Source organism: Malania oleifera, chromosome 11, assembly GCF_029873635.1.
Source record: "Malania oleifera isolate guangnan ecotype guangnan chromosome 11, ASM2987363v1, whole genome shotgun sequence".
Lineage (NCBI taxonomy): Eukaryota > Viridiplantae > Streptophyta > Magnoliopsida > Santalales > Ximeniaceae > Malania > Malania oleifera.
Window position 1 is genome coordinate 28224496 of NC_080427.1, and position 19037 is coordinate 28243532.

The following is a 19037-nucleotide window of genomic DNA, read 5'->3' on the forward strand; positions in this document are numbered from 1 at the left end:
CCAAACCACGAAGGGTCATCAATTAACTTGATTGAGATGGAAGCGATAGCTGAGCATTACATAAATGCTCTTAAGGAGGGTTGCCTAGAGCTGCCAATTGATTAAAGTAGGTAACCTATGGCATCAATTATCATTACATTGACCTCGATGGTCATCCATTACAAACCTAGTGAAACTACATCCTACAAGGTCACACCCCAAACCACAGTTATCACCATTCAAACCCCCAACCCCATTCCCCTATGATTCTCCATTAATAGCAATGAAGTGGATCCTAGTGTAGCCAATGTCTCAGGGATAGGCGGCATGAGCTACAGCAGGGTTGTAACACCCCAAAGGATCTTGAAAAGAGAAGAAAGGGGAAGGAAAAAACAGAAGAAGAAGGCCTGATCCAGAAGAAGATCACCAAGAAGGATGTTGATAAGTTTCTCCACTACCTAAAGAACAGTGAATACTAGGTAGTGGAGCTGCTCCATAAGATGCTAGCTAAGTTATCTTTGCTAAATCTACTGTTGGCTTTTGAGAAGACCAGGCTGCATTGATGAAGGTCCTTAACAACATAAATTATGTGTATATTTCTATAAATCTTATAATGTAAATCAAATAAAAATATTCTCATGACACAAGTGTCCTATTCCCAGGAATGAGACTCTCAGAAATATCCTTCTGTCAAAATATTTTTTATACCGCAAACCAAATGTCACCTTAGTGAAAAGAACTTCATTTATTTATTTATTTTTGTTTATAATGAGATGAGAGCAAAAAAGACATGAAACTCAAATTCAAAGAGAATGAAATGTCAGACTGTAATTTAATTTAAAAAGAGTAAACACCTTTTCTTGCTTTGATGAAAAGGATAGGACGGAGATTGGGACCAAAGTTTCAAGAAAGAAAAATCAACCTTTAGGATAGACAAGGTTGTTGAAGCATATTTTTCACAATTTTTTAAAATTATTTTTCAATTATTTTTGTTGAGAATAGTCAAAAGCAAAAAATCAATGCTTAATTGTACTTTTTAAATGTTTAGTGAAAAACCTAACTAGAAGAATTTTTTTTTAAAAAAATAAAGATTATAATGTTTATTTGTGGAAAAGACAAAAAATCCCCACGGAAAACTAGAAATTGACTTTCAAATTATTTAAAAAAAAAAGAATTTAAAAATAAGTAAAGTGAGTAAAACTTTCTTATTTTTTTTAAAATTATAATTAGTCCCAAAACAAGATATAGGGTAAACATTTTTTGTTGATGTGGAGACATGTGATTGTTCCCTTTTGTCCTCACAGCCAGCACATTTCTTTTTCCTCTTTACCTTATTTTAAATGTATATTTTTGAAATAACGAAAGGTTTTGAATTTTAATAAAATGTAATATAAAAGTATACTGAAATTTATTAAAAAATCTATCCATATACAAATCTAAAATCTTAAATCCATGCTCTTAAATGCAATGTGAACAAATTTGAAGCAATAATTTTTAATTAAAATTTAGAGTCGCTTAGCATCATTGTCAAAAATTAAGAAAATAAAAATTAGAGATGAAAATTAAATCAAAAATAAAAATAAAAGAGTGAAAAGAGTAACCTATTTAGTTAATATTTATAGAACTAAAATAAATTAAAAACTTGATTGGACAAATGCCCATTTTATTTTTTAATCATTATAAGGTATAATTAAATCACTAAAAATAAAAATAATTCAAAAAACACTATAAAAGAAATAAAAATAACTATAATTAATTTACGCAATTATTATGTTTTAAAATTCATTATTTAGTGCTATAAGAACAATTTTATTGTCATGAAAAATAAAAAAATATAAAAAATATTTTAAATGACTTTTATTTTTATTATTATTAGTAATTTCCATATTTTTAGAAAATTTATGAATATTTTTTTATCTTAATTATATTTTAAATTCACATTATCACTTTAAATGACTTTTATTAGTCGCTTTTGCAAGAGCCGTGCATTAAAATATAATTTTTTAACTTCTAGTTTATTTTGGCTAAATGAACTATTGAGGCATCATAAATTTTTTTTTAATATATATATATATATATATATATATTGTATTTTTGGGACATAGAAATTATAACAGTCTTTGTCGAAGTACACAATTAAATATATAGTATACACAAATAAACTACTAATTTTTAAATGAAAAATTAGCACACATACAACTAATTTTACATACAATTCACTCGATTTAAGTATGACAATTAGTAAGAATGAATTCATTCAAACATAACTTATTATTAAAAATTTAGATTTTTAAAAAAGTTAGAAATGTGAAATGGTCAAATTCTAGTGTATTAATATGAATAAATTATATAAAATATATATTTTGATATATTACCTTTCAAAAAAACTCGGGGTCTAAGTGGAGACAAAATAAAAGAACTTTCCGGAAAAACTTTTAAGGCACTATTTTCTCGGGAAACATTCAGTCTTACGGCACATATTATTAAGGGCATTTATGTAATTTGAAGCGATCTCGTCCCAGAAACCCTTCTAAAACCCTACTAGCAAACGCCGGAGGCCCAAAGTCAGAGCGCTAGCTGCTGACTCAAGGCTGTTGCTGAATTTCCATTGTTTCTCATGGCGAAGCGCTTGATCCCATCCTTGAATCGTATTTTGGTGGAGAAAATCGTTCCGCCGTCCAAAACCCATGCCGGAATTTTACTCCCTGAGAAGACCACCAAGGTTTGAATTTCCCGAACGCCCAAATTATTTCCACTCTCTGCTTATTTTATATGATGATGTTTAGTACTTCCTTTTATCCCATTGTTTAATTTTCTTTTCGTTTATGGCTTTGTGCTTGGTTGCCGAGAAAAGTGAGGAAGAAAGAAGGAAATAAAGTTTCAATCTTCCGGCTCCGAAGAAAATGGAAACTCGCTTCTGCTGAGCGAAATGGTTATCTAGGTCTATTTGTGTTACCTCGGGTCTTTAGTGAATGTCCTAAAGTAAATTGCTTTCCGCCCCCTCTTTTCGGAGAATCCAAGCGAAGGGCAAATGTTTTCTGTTTCTGGGTCTTCTTAACATGGGGTATTTTCTTGCGTACTGTCATGGCTTTCTATTTATTTGGCGGGGTGCTTTATGTTGAGAACTTGATTTTTAATCTCAAATTCTGTGTCCTGTTTTAGTTCGAAGATCAATTTCGATTATCATTGATTTGCATTTTTAAGGTTTCACTTCAGTTAATTTCTAGAATATCATGGCAATGTTAGTTTTCTAATCGTAAACGCATGTTGATTGTGATCGTAAGACATTATTCCTCTGGTTGCGCACTGGCATTGACAGAGCGGACCATGTTTCCTCAATGGAACAAATTTGAGTCTACAAAAGCAAGCCATATAATTAAAATGGAGCTCAGTAGAGGTGTAAGTTAATTGTTTTGGATCTCAACAATGTAAATCTAAAATTCAAAACTCAGGTCCTTCTAATTTTACTATATTTTCTTTGCAATCAAATGGTATTAGTTGTTCTGTATTTTTCTCCATCTAGTATCCTCTCTGCAGTTGTTTATTTGATGTTGAGCTCTTCCAATTTGCTGGTTTGAATTCGATGAAATAAAATAAAATCTTTCTGTGCTTATGATTTAGTTGAGCTCTGGAAAAGTTGTTTCTGTGGGTCCTGGGTTTCGTGACAATGAAGGAAAGCACATCCCTGTTAGTGTGAAGGAAGGGGACACTGTTTTGTTGCCTGAGTATGGAGGAACTGAAGTAAAACTTGGTGACAAAAAGTGAGTATACCTTGCATCTATTTCTTTTGGCTTTTTTCTTCCCATTTTATTTTCGTATTTCTTTTTTGTTAGGATTGTAAAGTTATTCCAAGTGAAAGCCTAACCACACAACATAGAATCTTAGTGTTAGATATATGTATTAAAAAATAGAAAAAAAAGGATAAATTAAACCAGTATAAGAGAACTAAATGGTGGAACCTAAAAGGAGAAAATATAATAAAATTTAAAGATAAAATGATCAAAGATGGGGATTGGACCATAGAGGATGGGATAGATACAAATACTCTTTAGAATAGATTAGCTAGCTCTATTAAAAAGATAGCAAAAATGATTTTAGGTGAATCAAGGGAAAGATTCTTGAATAACAAATAGAGTTGGTAGTGGGATAAAAATGTACAAAAAATTATGAAGACAAAAAGAATTTGGTATAAAACTTGACAAAAATGTAGAAATAGAGATAACTTTGAAAAATATAAGGAGGCAAGAAAAGATGCAAAAAGACTGTTAGTGAAGCTGAATATAAATCATTTAATAATTTGTATGATAGATTAGGTACAAAAGAAAGGAAAGAGATATATTTAAACTTGTTAAAGTTAGAGAAAGGAAGAGTAAGGACTTACAAAATGTAAAATATATAAAAAGTGAGGATGATAATGTCTTGGTTAAGGACGAAGACATTAAAGAAAAATGACGAAGTTATTTTAGTAAGTTGTTTAATGAAAACTAAATAGAAGGCTTAAACTTAGAATTGTCAAATGAGAAAAGACTAAAAATTATGAAATTTATTCGCAAAATTAGAGTTAACGAAGTTAAGTTTGCACTAAAAAAGATGAAAAATGGGAAAGTTATGGGACCAGATAACATCCCAATTGAAGTTTGGAAATGCTTAGATGATAACGGAATTATATGGTTAACTAATTTATTTAATACAATTGTAAAAATTAAGAAAATACCAGATGAATGGAGGGAAAGTACTTTAATACCTACATACAAAAATAAAGGAGATATTCAAAATTGTAATAACTATCGTGGAATTAAACTTATGAGTCATACGATAAAATTATGGGAAATGGTAGTTGAACAAAGATTAAGGTTAGAAACGAAGGTCTCAGAAAATCAATTTGGTTTTATGCCTGGGAGATCTACCACAGAAGCTATTTATCTTTTAAGAAGATTAATGGAAAAGTTTAGGGAAAAGAAGAGAGACTTGCATATGATATTTATTGACCTTGAGGAAGTATATGATAGGATACCTAGGGAAGTTCTATGGTGGGTTTTAGAAAAAAAGGGTGTATGTAGTAGGTATACTGATGCCATTAAGGATATGTACAATGGAGTAAGGACTAGTGTAATGGAGAAACTAGAGAATTTCCAATCACCATAGGTGTACATCACGGATTGGCTTTGAGTCCTTATCGTTTTGCTCTAGTGATGGACCAATTGACTAAAAGTATTCAAAAAGAGGTTTCATGATGTATGTTGTTTGCAGATGATATTGTATTAACTGACGAAACTAGGGACGGAGTAGAGGTTGGGTTAGAATTATGGAGAGAAGTTTTGGAATCTAGAGGCTTTAGGATTAGTATAAATAAGACAGAATATATGAAATGTAATTTTAGTAATGATAGGAGGAATATTGGAGACAAAGTTAAACTTGATGATAAAGAAATAAATAGCACTTATAGATTTCGATACGTTGGATCTATTATGCACCCTGAAGGAGAAATTGAAGATGATGTAATGCATAGAGTTAAAGCAGGTTAGGTAAAATGGAGAAGTGTTTCAAGTGTGCTTTGCGATCGTAGAATACCCTTAAAATTGAAAGGAAAGTTTTATAGGATAGCTATTAGACCAGTTATGTTATATGGAACGGAATGTTGGGCGACGAAGAAACATAATATCCAAAAAGTAAAAGTTTCCGAGATGAGAATGCTTAGATGGATGAGTGGTATAACATTAAAAGATAAATTAAGGAATGAACATATTCGTGGTAAGTAAGGTGTAGCTCCTATAGAAGATAAGATAAGGGAGGGACGACTCAGATGGTATGAACACTTAAAATGTAGGCCACATAGTGCACCTATGAGGAAGAGTGACTTAGTTACTGTAGGGGGTAATAGAAGGGGTAGGGGTAGACCTAAAACAACTTGGGAGAAGATAATGAGTAAGTATTTAATATCCTTGAATCTATCAAAAGAAATAGTTCATGATCGCATAAATTGGCGAAAAAAGATTTATATAGCCGACCCCGCCTAGTGGGACTAAGACTTGGTTTTGTTGTTGTTGTTTTTGCCCTCCACGTTTATGAGAATACATTTGTTCAATTAAAAAAGTTATGATAATGAGATTCATTCATGGAGTCACACACTGAGAACTGCACCATTAAAAGTTATAAAACACGGGCTCCTCTTCTCTATATCAGTTTTGTTATGTGAAACACCTGATTCTTTGAGTTATGTCAGCAATTTGGCATGTGTATGTCCCTGTAAACAGTGTAATTTTTTTAAAAATATGTATGTGTATATATATATATATACATATATAATGTGAAAAATAAAATGAAATGCATGAAGTGCATGCCCCAATACTCATGTAAAATAGAAGTCTTGTGATTAGACTCCTTTGGTGCAGTGTGCTTACTTTGTATTAAGGGGTCTGCCTGGATCTGGTAAGCAAATTTCTATTTACAAGATTCTGAAAGAACTAGTATCCTATTTGATTAGGTAATTGGAACGAAAGCAGTAGCAATTAAGGGAAAAACTCTGGGCTTCTAATTCTCTACACGTCAGCTTTGGTAGTAATTCTAATTTGTTATAGAATTAATGCAACTTGTTCATCTTGATGTCAAATGGAAGATTTTTGTTTTGCCATGTAGTATGTGTGGTATGAGCTTTATATATTTTATCGATGTTTGAAGTATGAAAAATATTGCAACTTTCAATCATTGATGTCTTCTGGGATCAAGCTATGCTTGCAGAGAGCTAGTGTATGCTTAAAAAACATTCTAAAATGAAGTCAGGTTTAAAAAACTAAGGGCTTGTTTGATTCAGTTTTAGGATACAGTTCCCTATATTTGAAAACAAGGGATATAGCAAATACAAAGAAAAAATGTGTTTGTTTAGTTGTTTTTACAAAACTGTTTCCAGGCTTATATCCTCAAGAACCCCCTTTTTAGGATCCTACAAAATGACATTTTTTTTGGAGAATCTGGATACAATCCAAAACTCCCTACCCTTTCTTATCCTATTTCACCTTTTCCCATCACTGCTGACCACCGTCATGCACTGCTGCCATTGCTACCACTGTCGCCATTGCTGCCAATCACCATTGGTCGCCACTAACTGCCACCAACCACAACTTACCACTGCTCACCTCCACTTGCTACCACCCCTCACCCCCAATCACCACCTTACATTGCTGCAAACCACTGCCCACCATCACCATCCATTGTTGTCAACCACCACTACTGCCTGCTGCCACTTACTACCATGGTTTTAAATCACGGTAGTGGGTAGTGTAACCTAATGGTAACAGTTGTAACAAGAAGCAGGAGTAGCAGATGTTATATAATGAGAAGCGGGTGTAGGGTTGTGAATTTTTTTCATGCACACACAACCTTGTGCATATTAGTGTATTTCCATGTTTTAAGCTTTTAACCCTTCTCAGAAAGAGTTTTAGTATATTTTGGATCCTTTAGTTCAACTAAGTTGTTTGGTAAGCACAAGAAGTTTACATTTATTTTAAACGACCATTGACAGAAAAATTACGTGTGTGTGTGTGTGTGTATTATACTCATTGTTCTTATGCGTGATAAATTCTTATGTGTGTGAACTTAATTAATAAAACAAAAATACATTATAAGTTCCATTAATCTATTAGACACATAAGGCATATGAATAATACAAATATACAATAACTAGAAAAGAAAGAAAGTTGAAGTTGAAAAATATAGAACATGAATATCAAATTTCTAATATTATAAAAATAAAATATTTTCCTAACAAGTTAATATTCTCAAATTGTTAATTAATGCATCTTTTGTGAGTATTTTAAAAAATAGTATATTTTGTATCATTATCATCCTCACAATCTTTTTCCCTTCTCACCACATATTATATAGAGAATGATTTTTTTTTTTTTTGGGGGGGGGGGGGGAGTGAGAAGAAAAGTAAAAAATAAAATAATTTTTTTGGGTGTAACAGTCCCGTAGCAGTTATGTAATGGTCGTAATGGCCTTTATGTAATGGTTGTGGTTTGTAACGGCTGCTACGACCGTGATTTTTCTTCCTAGTGTGTAATGGTATCGGGAACCCAAAAAACTATTATGTGACAGTCGTGGCTGTTATTTAATACCATGCTTACTACCTGCTGTCGCAATTTTCAGCCACCTCTACTCACCCTCATTGCCCCCAGCTGCCCCCTCTGCCAACCGCTACCACCCATGGTCTCCAATCACTATTGGCCACTGCTGCCAACTGCCAGTCGCCCTTGTCATTGGCTGCCACAACCCACTTCTATCAACTCCTAAATATATTCTCTATTTTCATTTTTAGAAAACTAAATTCAAATTTAATCATCCAAATGCGTTTTTGAACACAAAATATTTGTACTACAACTTATTTATTTCATTTTCAAAAACAAGGTTTCGGATACAAGTTCTTGGATCCTACAACCAAATGGTGCCCAAAATTTTAAGTTCATGCTTGACTAGAACTTTCTTTTTGGCCTCATTCATTGATTGGACGACAGAAAGTAGGCTAGAATATGTTCTTGTATCTCATCTTATCCCATGTTTGGCTGTGATATATGTATGAAGGGTATATGATATATGAGCACACTTCCCATTCCACAAACAACAACAACAACAACAAAACCAAACCTTAAGTCCCACTAGGTGGGGTTGGCTGTATGAATCTTTTTCCGCCAATTTATGCAATCATGAATCATTCTTTTGACAGATTTAGGGATATTAAATCATTACTCACTATCTCTTTTTAAGTTATTTTAGGTCTACCCCTACCCCTTCTATTGCCTCCCATAGTAACTAACTCACTCTTTCTCATTGGCGCACTATGTAGCCTACGTTGCAAGTGTCCATACCATCTGAGTCATCCTCCCTTATCTTATCTTCTATAGGAGTTACACTCAACTTTCCATTCCACATAGCTGGGATAAAATTATCAAATGGGTAACGGATCTAGGTTTTTAAACCCCCGGTGATCGATCCAATGGAGCCACCAAGCCTTTCATATTGGTTTGGATTGGTGGGTTGAACTTGTGGTTGAGCATGTGATATATATGTGTGTGTACTTTTGTGTGTGTGTGTGTGTAAGATGCCAAAAATGTATTGTAACCATCTATTTAAATACAGGAGCAAAAATAATAAATATTTAACTGGTTTTGTTTTCTCATAACTTTCCCTATTATTTATAAAATTTCTAAAACCATCTTTTATTATTATTATTATTATTATAAGTCAAATGAATTTTATAAGGTAGTAGAGAGAGAGAGAGAGAGAGAGAGAGAGAGAGAGAGTTTTATTCTCTTAAAAATTTACCTAAGAATAAAGAGCTAAGAAGAAGATTTGAAGATGCTCAACTAAATGGTAATTGATGCCATTGTAAAGGTGGTTCAAGTTATTGAACATAATCTTTTGTGTGGAGGCAAGATTGCATATAACGTGGAGAGCCCATTTTGGGAAGAGCACAATTTGGGAGGAGCCTTGTGCGCAGGTGGTTAAATTTTTTGCTTTTACGTTTCATATGGACGGATGTTTGAGTGGTTGAAGAGTTTAGTTAAAGAGGGGTCAAAACCATGAGCCCAAGGATGGAAAGGTCATTGTAAGCTAAGTATTTTTATTTTCAATTATAGTGCACATGTGCGCCCGTGTGTATGTGTGTGTGTGTGTGTGTGTGTTTTTTTTTTTTTTCTGAATTGGTCTTAGTTTCTCAAGCTTCCAGCATTTGAATGTTCTTTGGCTGTTTATTCTTTGTTGAATCTGCCATTTGGTTTTCATGATGGTTAATAATCTAAGGTATGCCCAAGGGTCTGCATACGTATCATGAAATGCAAATATAAATATTTATTTATGTACTTTTTTGGAACTCATGACAGGTATCACCTGTACCGGGATGAGGATATATTAGGAACTCTGCATGATTGATGCCCCATGTCACCTCTCAATGTGTTCAAGAGCAGCCAATCTGTAGTCAGCAGTTAAGCAGCTCCATTAGACCTTTCTGTTGCTGTCAAACAGTTCCATTTTGGTCTCTGTTTTGAAATGAGATGAAATGCATCTGTAGTTTTCTTTTTTCTTTTTTTTGGAGGCAAACAAGCCCCATGGAGTTTAAATTTAACATTGAAAGCTCCTCAGTTTTTTAAAGTACGGTATCATGTGGCTGCACAACGTTGTGTATAAATTGAGGGGACATTCTTCTAGGGTGCATTTGTCTTTGTGGCAGGATCAGTAATGGCCAAGATGGTGGCTAAGATGGCAACCAAATAAATTAGACTGACCTGTTTTCGTTGTGATGTTATTTTTATTTAGGATGTCTTGGTCTTTTGAATGATTAGTCATCTTTTATAGATGGTTATATAAACATGGGACATGACAATTATTATAACTAGTCTAGTCCAATTAGGGTTGTAAATTATTAAAGTTTTAACTATGTTTTGAGTGATCGAGCTCAAGCTGGACTCGAGCTTTGAGTTTGAATATGTTTGCTTCATACTTGTCGATTTATGCAAATAAACAAGTTGGACAAGTTCTTATGGAGTTGAGCTATTGAAATGTTTTTGAGGCTACTCATTTGTTTGATCAAGCTTGAATGAGCTTCTAGCAAGTTGAACTAACCGGAGCTACTCTTGTGTGATTTGATATGTCTGCATTCCTACAACCGATACTATTTGATTTGATTTGATCCATTAATAATTTTAATTATTGAAATAATATTTTGGAACTTTTGAGGGAACCTTCTTTTGGATACTTGTAAATTTGACCACCTTGGATACTTATAAAATGTGCAAGCATCTATTTTTTTAATAAAAATTTGTGCCATCATATTCTGCGACTCATTGATGCTTGGAAAAATTTATTTTTCCTTACGAATGTAAGATTGTGTATTGGTTGTACTATGGTAAGGCCATTTTATATTTTACATACCACATAATACTTATGTATCACTCTACCTATAATACTTATATATCACTCTTTCAATAATTCATGCATGCTGAGTCTTATCAAGAACATTTGAAGGAAAAAAGACTTTATCCATCTTTGAGATTTGGTAGAAAGATATATATATATATATATATATATATATATATATTGAGGTTTAAAATTTTCATAAATTTTCAATTATTTTAGCAACTTATTGCCGAAATATTTAATATCCATAATTTTTATTTCTTATATAATTTATATTTACTTTTTTTTTGTTGAAATTAAAATAAAATGACCATATAAATGTAAATTATAATTAAAATGAAAATGTCCATAAAATTTTTTTAAAAAAGGCTATTTACAAAATATTTTCACTATTTTTTTAAATTATCATGTACAATAAAATTATTTTTTAAAATTTGCAACATAATGATTACGTAAAATAATTATAATAATTTATATCTTATTATATAAATTTTAATCTCTATTATTATTATGATTACATTTTTAACTGTTATTTTGTTCAAAGACAAAAATGAGCATATATTGAATCAAGTTTTTCATTCGCTTTAGTTCTAGAAACATAAAATCAAATAGGTTGTTTATTTTTAATTTTTATTTTTTGTTCTTAGTTTCAATTTTCATTTGTGATTTTCCTTTTTTGAACTTTTGATGGTAATACCAAATGAGCCCTTTGTTGTCATCCTCTTATACTTATATATGTGTGTGTATATATATAACGAAAATCCCAATTTTATTGATAGCCATCACTTATGACGGAGGAATACCGTTATTACAAGTAAAAGACATGAGATTTATAATTAAACTATCAAAACCAATGCTAAAAAAATCAGTAACCATTATCCAACTAAAACAATCTAAACATGCCTATATGTAATCAAAATTAATAATTTTTCTCTATTGATTTACACCAATTACAAAGATTACAAAGGTATATATATACATAAGAGAATTTAAAAATGGAAAGTGTATATTTCTCTTCAATGGAAAGTGTTTATTTCTCTAATAAGAACCAAACCAAACCAACATAAACAAATTACCTACAAAATGATGTCAATTACCTGCAAACATATACTAAAGGAAATACAGGGAAAACCAATATATGAAAAGTAGAGACAAATGTTTGGAATACTTATCTTATCCATATGAATGAGACATCTCATTTTACTGGACAACAAATCATTTATAAAATATCTCCTCGTGTTGCCCCCTCACCTTGACGAGTCAAGAAATCTGTCACCTGATTACTTTCTCTAAATTGGCGCGAACTGGAGACCTTGTAACTCTTTCTCTACCAATTCCCAAAAGTCCCATAAGTATTATGAGAAACAAATTCCAAAATCTCTTACATATTATTTACTAAGGATACAAGAAAATATACTTAAAGAATTGTGTACTTGTTTCATCCCCTCTCTATATGTTGTTGAGAAGTACACATTGTATTAGATATTGCTTTCCCTTTCCCATATATATATATATATATATATATGTGTGTGTGTGTGTGTGTGTATAAAACTCTTGGTATTGTTTAACATAATCAAGTGGTTTCCAATTCTTATTAATAGAAATAGCACATAACAAACAATTTTTGCTTAGTGATAATCTGGAGGTGGTTTGCCTTCTATGAATGCTGCAAACAGCACCAGCGATCTCTCTGGTTGGGAACGTGCAGTAAAATGGGATTCTTCCCTGACTGTAGCAAAAAAGAGTCTACTATCGTAGACTTGTATCCATCCACCAACCTAAAAGAAAGAAAACAAGTTATATAAGCGTATAAAATAATTTGCAAAATCATTTAAGTGATTTATCTTGACTACTTAATTTATAGCACATGTAACATTACCTGATCTCCATTGAACCAATTTCTGTAAGGTACCGTTATCTCTAGCCCCAACTCGTTTGCTAATTTCTCAACAAGGCTACGAGTCCCAAGCAGTGGGATTACAGCATCTTGATCCCCACTGCATACATAATTATTATTATCTTATATTAGCTAGAACTTATTAAGACTTCATATATAAGATTGAAAGAGAAAATAAAAAATTGTGGAGTTCTATTAAATGTACTAAATTTAAAGGAATGAAAATCGCCTGTGTAATCCAACCAACTATGGGGGAATTGAAAAAAAATACATATATATTAGTAGGATTCAGTTAACTATATGAGGTTAGAAGAAAGAGAATCATCATCAATGGTGATGTAATCAAATGCATTGAATTTAAAGAATGAAAACCATTTATATGATCTAGTCATTTGCAAGGGAATTAAAAGAAAACCATCATAAGATCCAATTAACTACACAAAGTTGGAAAAAGAGAATCACCAATGAGGAAACTAAAAGAGTACATCTTAAAAGTGGACCAATAGTGGAGTTTGGGCAAAGTATAAAAAACGCTAGAGTTTGATTATATTGACGTTAAGGATGGTAGACACTTTGCATCAATTTGAAGAGCCTATTTGTTGTAAGCAATTGTCTTGTTTCATTACTTCTTGCAATAACCATACCCAAAACAACATAGTACTACTTGTTGCCATTGTTGTAAACTCTATTTCTAGACTTAGGAGTATGATAAAGGAGAAAAATTTTCAAAAAAAATCAAGAAATATGTGGAAAATTGGGAATTTTTTTATAAAAACAAATTAAATGAGCACTAATATAGATTAGAGAAGTTTATAATAAGGTAGTATCCTTAACCTTCATTTATTCATCGTGTAATGATCACAGACAAATAAAGATGCTACAAAGGCAAAATAAGTGCCCATTTGCTCCTGCATATTCTTGTTTTAAGAACAACTTCTTCCCATGACCAGTATGTCATAGGTGGGGCAAATTTATTGTTGGAGTATGTGGTTCATATTAAGTAGAACACATGCATAAGGAAATCATGGTGAAAAAAACAAGGAAATTGGGCTACAGGAAGAAACAGTTGACGGTTACATCGATCGATAGTTTAACCTTGGGAAGAAACTGTTGACGGTTTTGTTTGGCGTAGTTTTCAAATTTTGAATTGGGAAGATCAATAGATTGGGGATTCAGAGGCGTAACCTCTAGTGATTGATATACGAGTATTTTAGGAACTTCTTAAGTCCTTTGTACATATAGGATTAGCATATATTGTAACCCTGGTTTGATGATGGATAGTGAAAATTAGCCGCTTGCTCCCGTGGACGTAGGCACATTACCGAACCACATAAATTCTTGTGTCATGCGATTAATTGCTTTCCTTATTATCTGTGTGTGATTGTGTTTCGGCATTATTCATCAATGGTTGCTACATTGCACAACCAATTAGATTGTTTGACTACACATTCATTTTGCACAACAAATTGGTATCAAAGCTTTTGGTTACAATGGTTGGGATTTCTTCTGCAAAGTTTAATATTGTCAAGTTTGACAGCAGGGTATAGTGAAGGCATTAGATGGAAGGCAGCCGGAAGACATGAACGACATGAGTTGGAAGGAATTGGAAGCAAAGGCTGTAGCAAATATCAAGCTTTGTCTAGATGATGATGTGATGTATCACGTCATGGATGAGGAATCATTAGCAGTAGTTTGGCTAAAACTAGAGAGCTAGTATATATCCAAGTCATTGAAGAATGAAGTCTATCTTAAGTAGAAGCTTTATGTGCTTAAGATGGCAAAGGGTTCAGATTTGAATCAACACATCAACGTATTCAATTATATCGTTTGTGATTTGAAGCAGGTTGATGTAAAGTTTGAAGATGAAGATGAGGCATTGATGCAACTAAATTCCCTACCTACATCTCCTATATATGAAAATCTGGTTACGACGCTGACATGGGGAAAAGAAACTCTGGAGTTGGAGGATATCACGAGTGCTCTGTTGGGTTTTCATTAGAGAAAGAAAGCCAGTGATGAGAATTCCTAGGGTGAAAGGCTTATGGTGAAGGGTAACCAAGATCGTGGGAGAAGCAAGTTCAGGAGCATATCGAGTAACAATAAGGATCGCTCCAATTTCAGGAAAAGGAAGGATGTACGGTATTTATAAGTGCAGGAAAAGGGGCAAATAAAATCGGATTGTCTAGAGAGGAAGAAGGGGAATGCAGAAAATAAAGAAGGTTCATCAAAATCGGCAAATGTAGTAGAAGAATGAGACTTGGAGAGCGGTGATGGTGATATATTTTCAGTTTCATTGGATTCAGATCGTCTAATGGATTCTTGGATTTTAGATTCGGCATGCTCCTATCACATGACACCAAACAAAGAATGGTTCACCACTTACAGGTTGGTAAATTCTAGTTTTGTATTGATTAGAAATGATGCTTCATGTAAAATTGTCGGAATAGGGAATATCAGAATCAATATGTTTGATGGTGTTGTGAGAACGTTATGTGATGTTAAGCATATACATGAGTTAATGAAGAATTTGATTTCATTGGATACTTTAGACTGTAACAAGTTTAGTTACAAGACTATAAGTGGGATAATGAAGGTGAGTAAGGGTGTTCTGACTGTGATGAAGGGGTAGAAGTTACCAAGATTATTTGTATACTGCTAGGTACCACAATTGTAGGTAGAGTTGCAGCTGCAGATTATGAGTTGAATAGTACTGTCTTGTAGCATATGCAGTTTGGGCATATGGATAAGCATGGAATGAAGGAGCTTCATAAGAGAAATATTTTGAAGGAGGTCAAATCATGCAAACTATATTTTTGCAAGTATTATGTGCTTGGGAAACATAATAGGGTGCAGTTCATGGTAGCCATGCACAAGACAGAGAGAATCCTTGACTACATTCATTCAAATGTTTGGGGGTTGGTATGAGTAGCATCACGGGGAGGACATATGTCCTTGAGTTGCATTGATTATTACTCACAAAAGGTTTGGGTGTACTTCATGTGACACAAGTCAGAGACGTTTGCAAAGTTCAAATTGTGGAAAGTTGAAGTGGAAAACCAGACCAACTGGGAGAAAGATCAAATGCCTCAGGTCAGACAATGGTACTAAGTACACTAATTCGAGGTTCAAGGAGTTGTGTGAGCAGCATGGTATTAGCAGACATTTCTTAGTACACAAGACACCACAATAGAATGATGTGGTGGAAAGGATGAACCAAACTAGAACTGAAACAGCTCGGTGTCTCAGGTTGAATACAGGGCTTGCGAAGAATTTTTGGGTAGAGGCAGTAAATATGACATGATTCTGATTAACAGATCACCAAGGGTAGTACTACATGAAAAGTTGCAGAGGAGGTGTGGGCAGACAGTGTGGTAGACTACTCTGGTTTAAGAGTATTTGGATGTCTAACCTATATGCACATTTCTAGTGAGGAGAGTTCAAAGTTTGAGGTAAAGTCTAGACAGTGCATTTTTATGGGGTATCATAAAATGGTAAAAAGGGTTCAAGCTATGGGATCTGAAGGCAAACAAAGTGGTGATCAGTAGAGATGTGGTTTTCGATGAGAAAGTCATTGCAGCGTACTCAGGAAGAAGAAGAGAAACAAGTACCTGAAAACTACAGCAGTGATGAACATGTGTTGTAGGTGGAGTTAGAGACTCAAGGTGAAGATGACAATGTAGTTCTAGCTCAAGGAACCAGTAACAACGCAGTATAGCTAGAGATAGGCCTAGATGCACAGTCAGGCCACCACCCAAGTACGAATTTGATGTTCTGGTTTCTTATGCACTCGTTACCTTGGAAATCATCTATCCTTTGAATGTAAGGTTGGGAGGCCAATTTGGGAGAACTCTTTGGTTGGCTTCATCACTAATATCAGAAGCCATAAATGGGAGGATACCTTGAAATGGATTGATGTGATGCATGGTTGCTTGAGGAAGAAGGTCAAATAAAAATATATATGGGCAACCACTATATATTTTGTGTGAAAACTTAGGAATGATGTACTTTTTAGGAGATACAATAAAGGACTAGATAGTTTGATTAGCAAGGTTATTATTGAGATTAGAAGATACAGTGTAGAGTAGTGCTGCTGTAAAGCTTTGGAGTCCGTATTTGTATATTATCCCGTTTGGATTATATGAAGCTTAACGTTTACAAAAAACAAACCCTTGACCTATTGGCATATAGGTTTCTCATGCTAGCCAAAACTTAAAAATGTGGTATGAAATTGCGATGACATTATATAGAGTTGAGAGGCTAGGTAAGGATTTTCCCCCCTAGTAAAGCACACTCTAGCTAGAAGGTAGCCCACTTTGCATCCTATATCCCCTTATACTTCTCAAAATTCAAACCCGATACCTTTAACATAGAAGTCTCAAGCATTCAGTATAACACTATGACAATATAGAATAATAAAATATTGAAACTCCCAACTAAGACTAAAAATACAATAAATTGAAAAATAATATCAAAAATTTGAAAGAAGGGATTAATGAGAGAGAATACCTGTAAATCAACACTTTGATGTCATTCTTTAAAAGTGTTCCCACAAGGTCAAGTGTTGGTATCTCAAAATCCTTATATTCATAATGCACAACACTGTTATCATGAGGGGAAGACAAACAATATATGAGTTAGTTTTTTTTTTCTTCTTACCATGAAACCAAAATGTCACAATAATATTGAGAGCAAACTATTAAACCAAAATATCAGAACATGAGAAATAAAGTATAATTTTTTTTCATAAGTGTTTGTCATCTTTTCTCTTCTAATTCAATAGCATTGTATAGAATACTTACCTGCTGCATATATTCCAATAGTTGACTCCAACAAGTTGTGCATGGAGGGCCTTCTGCACATCTTTCCTATTTAAATACCTGAATATCTTATCTACTATGCATACATCTACTGATTGTTTGGGTTGCTGTAAGTCCACAATATTAATCAAATCATGTGAAATTAAGAAACAAGGCTAATCAATGATCAACAATTAATTAAAACAACATACCTCAAGGGAGAAAATGTTAATCCCATAAATGAAGAAGGTTCACAGTCCCCTTTTATGAGATTAAAAAGATAATAAATAAAACAAAAGGGCTTATTTCAATATGATATGGGATATACTTTTGCCCTTTCTATTTCTTTTTTCAAATATTATAATTATGCTCCCACATTTTCCAATTTTCAAATTTATTTCTAATAATTCTCACTAATAAAGGACTCCATATCATATACTCTTATTAAATGATTCAAGGCATATAAAGCATATACTATATGTGTATTTATATAGAACGATACAAATTTTTTTCGAATATTACAAATGTGCTGCCACATTTTTCAAAACTTTCAAATAATTAAGTATAATTTTTACCAAATACAAATACGTAATGTTTTGTCGAGAGGACATACTTTTGAAAATAATACTTCTAACAATTTTGAAATAACTTTTATGTGTCTATCACCTAACAACTTACTATGTCAAAACTTATTGAAATATGTGTATACAAATTTATTTAATTGCTTCCATATTTATATACACATTGTTATGTAGTAGATTAGTACTAAATTTATTTAAAATTTTGCATGTTGATAAAAATTTTCTTATAGAATATACATATTCATCTGTACTATAGAGTTTTACCCTTTCAAAACTTAAATTTTAAGAATCATATGATCTATTGATGAGTATAGTTGTGAATATCAAATAAAAATAAGTATGATTATGAAAAGAATTATCAAGTTGCTAACATATACATACATACACAAGATAATTTTTCTAGCACAAGGTAATTTTTCTAGCACATGAACTTTTTCTTATTATTGTTTATGAACTCACATAATGTGGAGGATCTAAGAGTAAAAGACCTGGTAAGCATTTAGTTCTGAAATACTAGTTGAAAGTATTGCTTGCTGATGACGTATTGATAAAGGGAGATCGATGATATCTAATGGAACGGTAGTGGTAGTCGACATGTTACATTTTTGAAGGTTGATATTATAAGGATCAATAGAATTTCCTATCTCACTTCCGACTTGGGCCATCACCATAGCGCACTCTGTGGAAATAGCACGAAGAATTTGATACTCTCTCCTGTACTGAGAATAGCTACAATTTGAATTCAAAAGTGATAGCGACGAGCTTGTTATAATTCCATGGGCCCACAAATACTCCGCTGCAGAATCAAAACTAGCTTCGAATTCCAAAAGTGGACCCCCCAACTGCAATAATTAATATCAATAATTAAGTATGAAG

At 32.9% G+C, this 19037-nt stretch overlaps 2 protein-coding genes across 2 annotated transcripts in view; one reads left to right on the forward strand and one right to left on the reverse strand.

Moving 5' to 3' along the window:
- The first annotated feature begins 2421 nt into the window (after window positions 1-2421).
- Window positions 2422-10271, forward strand: LOC131168175 (10 kDa chaperonin, mitochondrial-like). The gene is made up of 3 exons (XM_058127444.1): window positions 2422-2701; window positions 3601-3740; window positions 9855-10271. The coding sequence occupies exons 1-3, from the start codon at window positions 2597-2599 to the stop codon at window positions 9901-9903; spliced, it is 294 nt and encodes a 97-aa protein (XP_057983427.1). The 5' UTR covers window positions 2422-2596; the 3' UTR covers window positions 9904-10271.
- Window positions 10272-12515: 2244 nt separating this feature from the next.
- Window positions 12516-19037, reverse strand: part of LOC131167441 (serine carboxypeptidase-like 45) — a 46107-nt gene continuing 39585 nt past the window's right edge. Inside the window, exons 9-13 of the mRNA XM_058126245.1 lie at window positions 18830-19003; window positions 17584-17756; window positions 17291-17383; window positions 12767-12884; window positions 12516-12665 (exon numbers count right to left, since the gene is read on the reverse strand). Coding sequence (XP_057982228.1) covers window positions 12516-12665; window positions 12767-12884; window positions 17291-17383; window positions 17584-17756; window positions 18830-19003 — 708 coding nt within the window. The remainder of the gene's footprint in view (window positions 12666-12766; window positions 12885-17290; window positions 17384-17583; window positions 17757-18829; window positions 19004-19037) is intronic.

Coding starts and splice junctions, on each gene's coding strand:
- LOC131168175 (XM_058127444.1), top strand. CDS start 2,597: ATGGCGAAGCGCTTGATCCCATCCTTGAATCGTATTTTGGTGGAGAAA. Junction 2,702..3,600: donor TCCCTGAGAAGACCACCAAG/GTTTGAATTTCC, acceptor CTTATGATTTAG/TTGAGCTCTGGAAAAGTTGT. Junction 3,741..9,854: donor GTAAAACTTGGTGACAAAAA/GTGAGTATACCT, acceptor AACTCATGACAG/GTATCACCTGTACCGGGATG.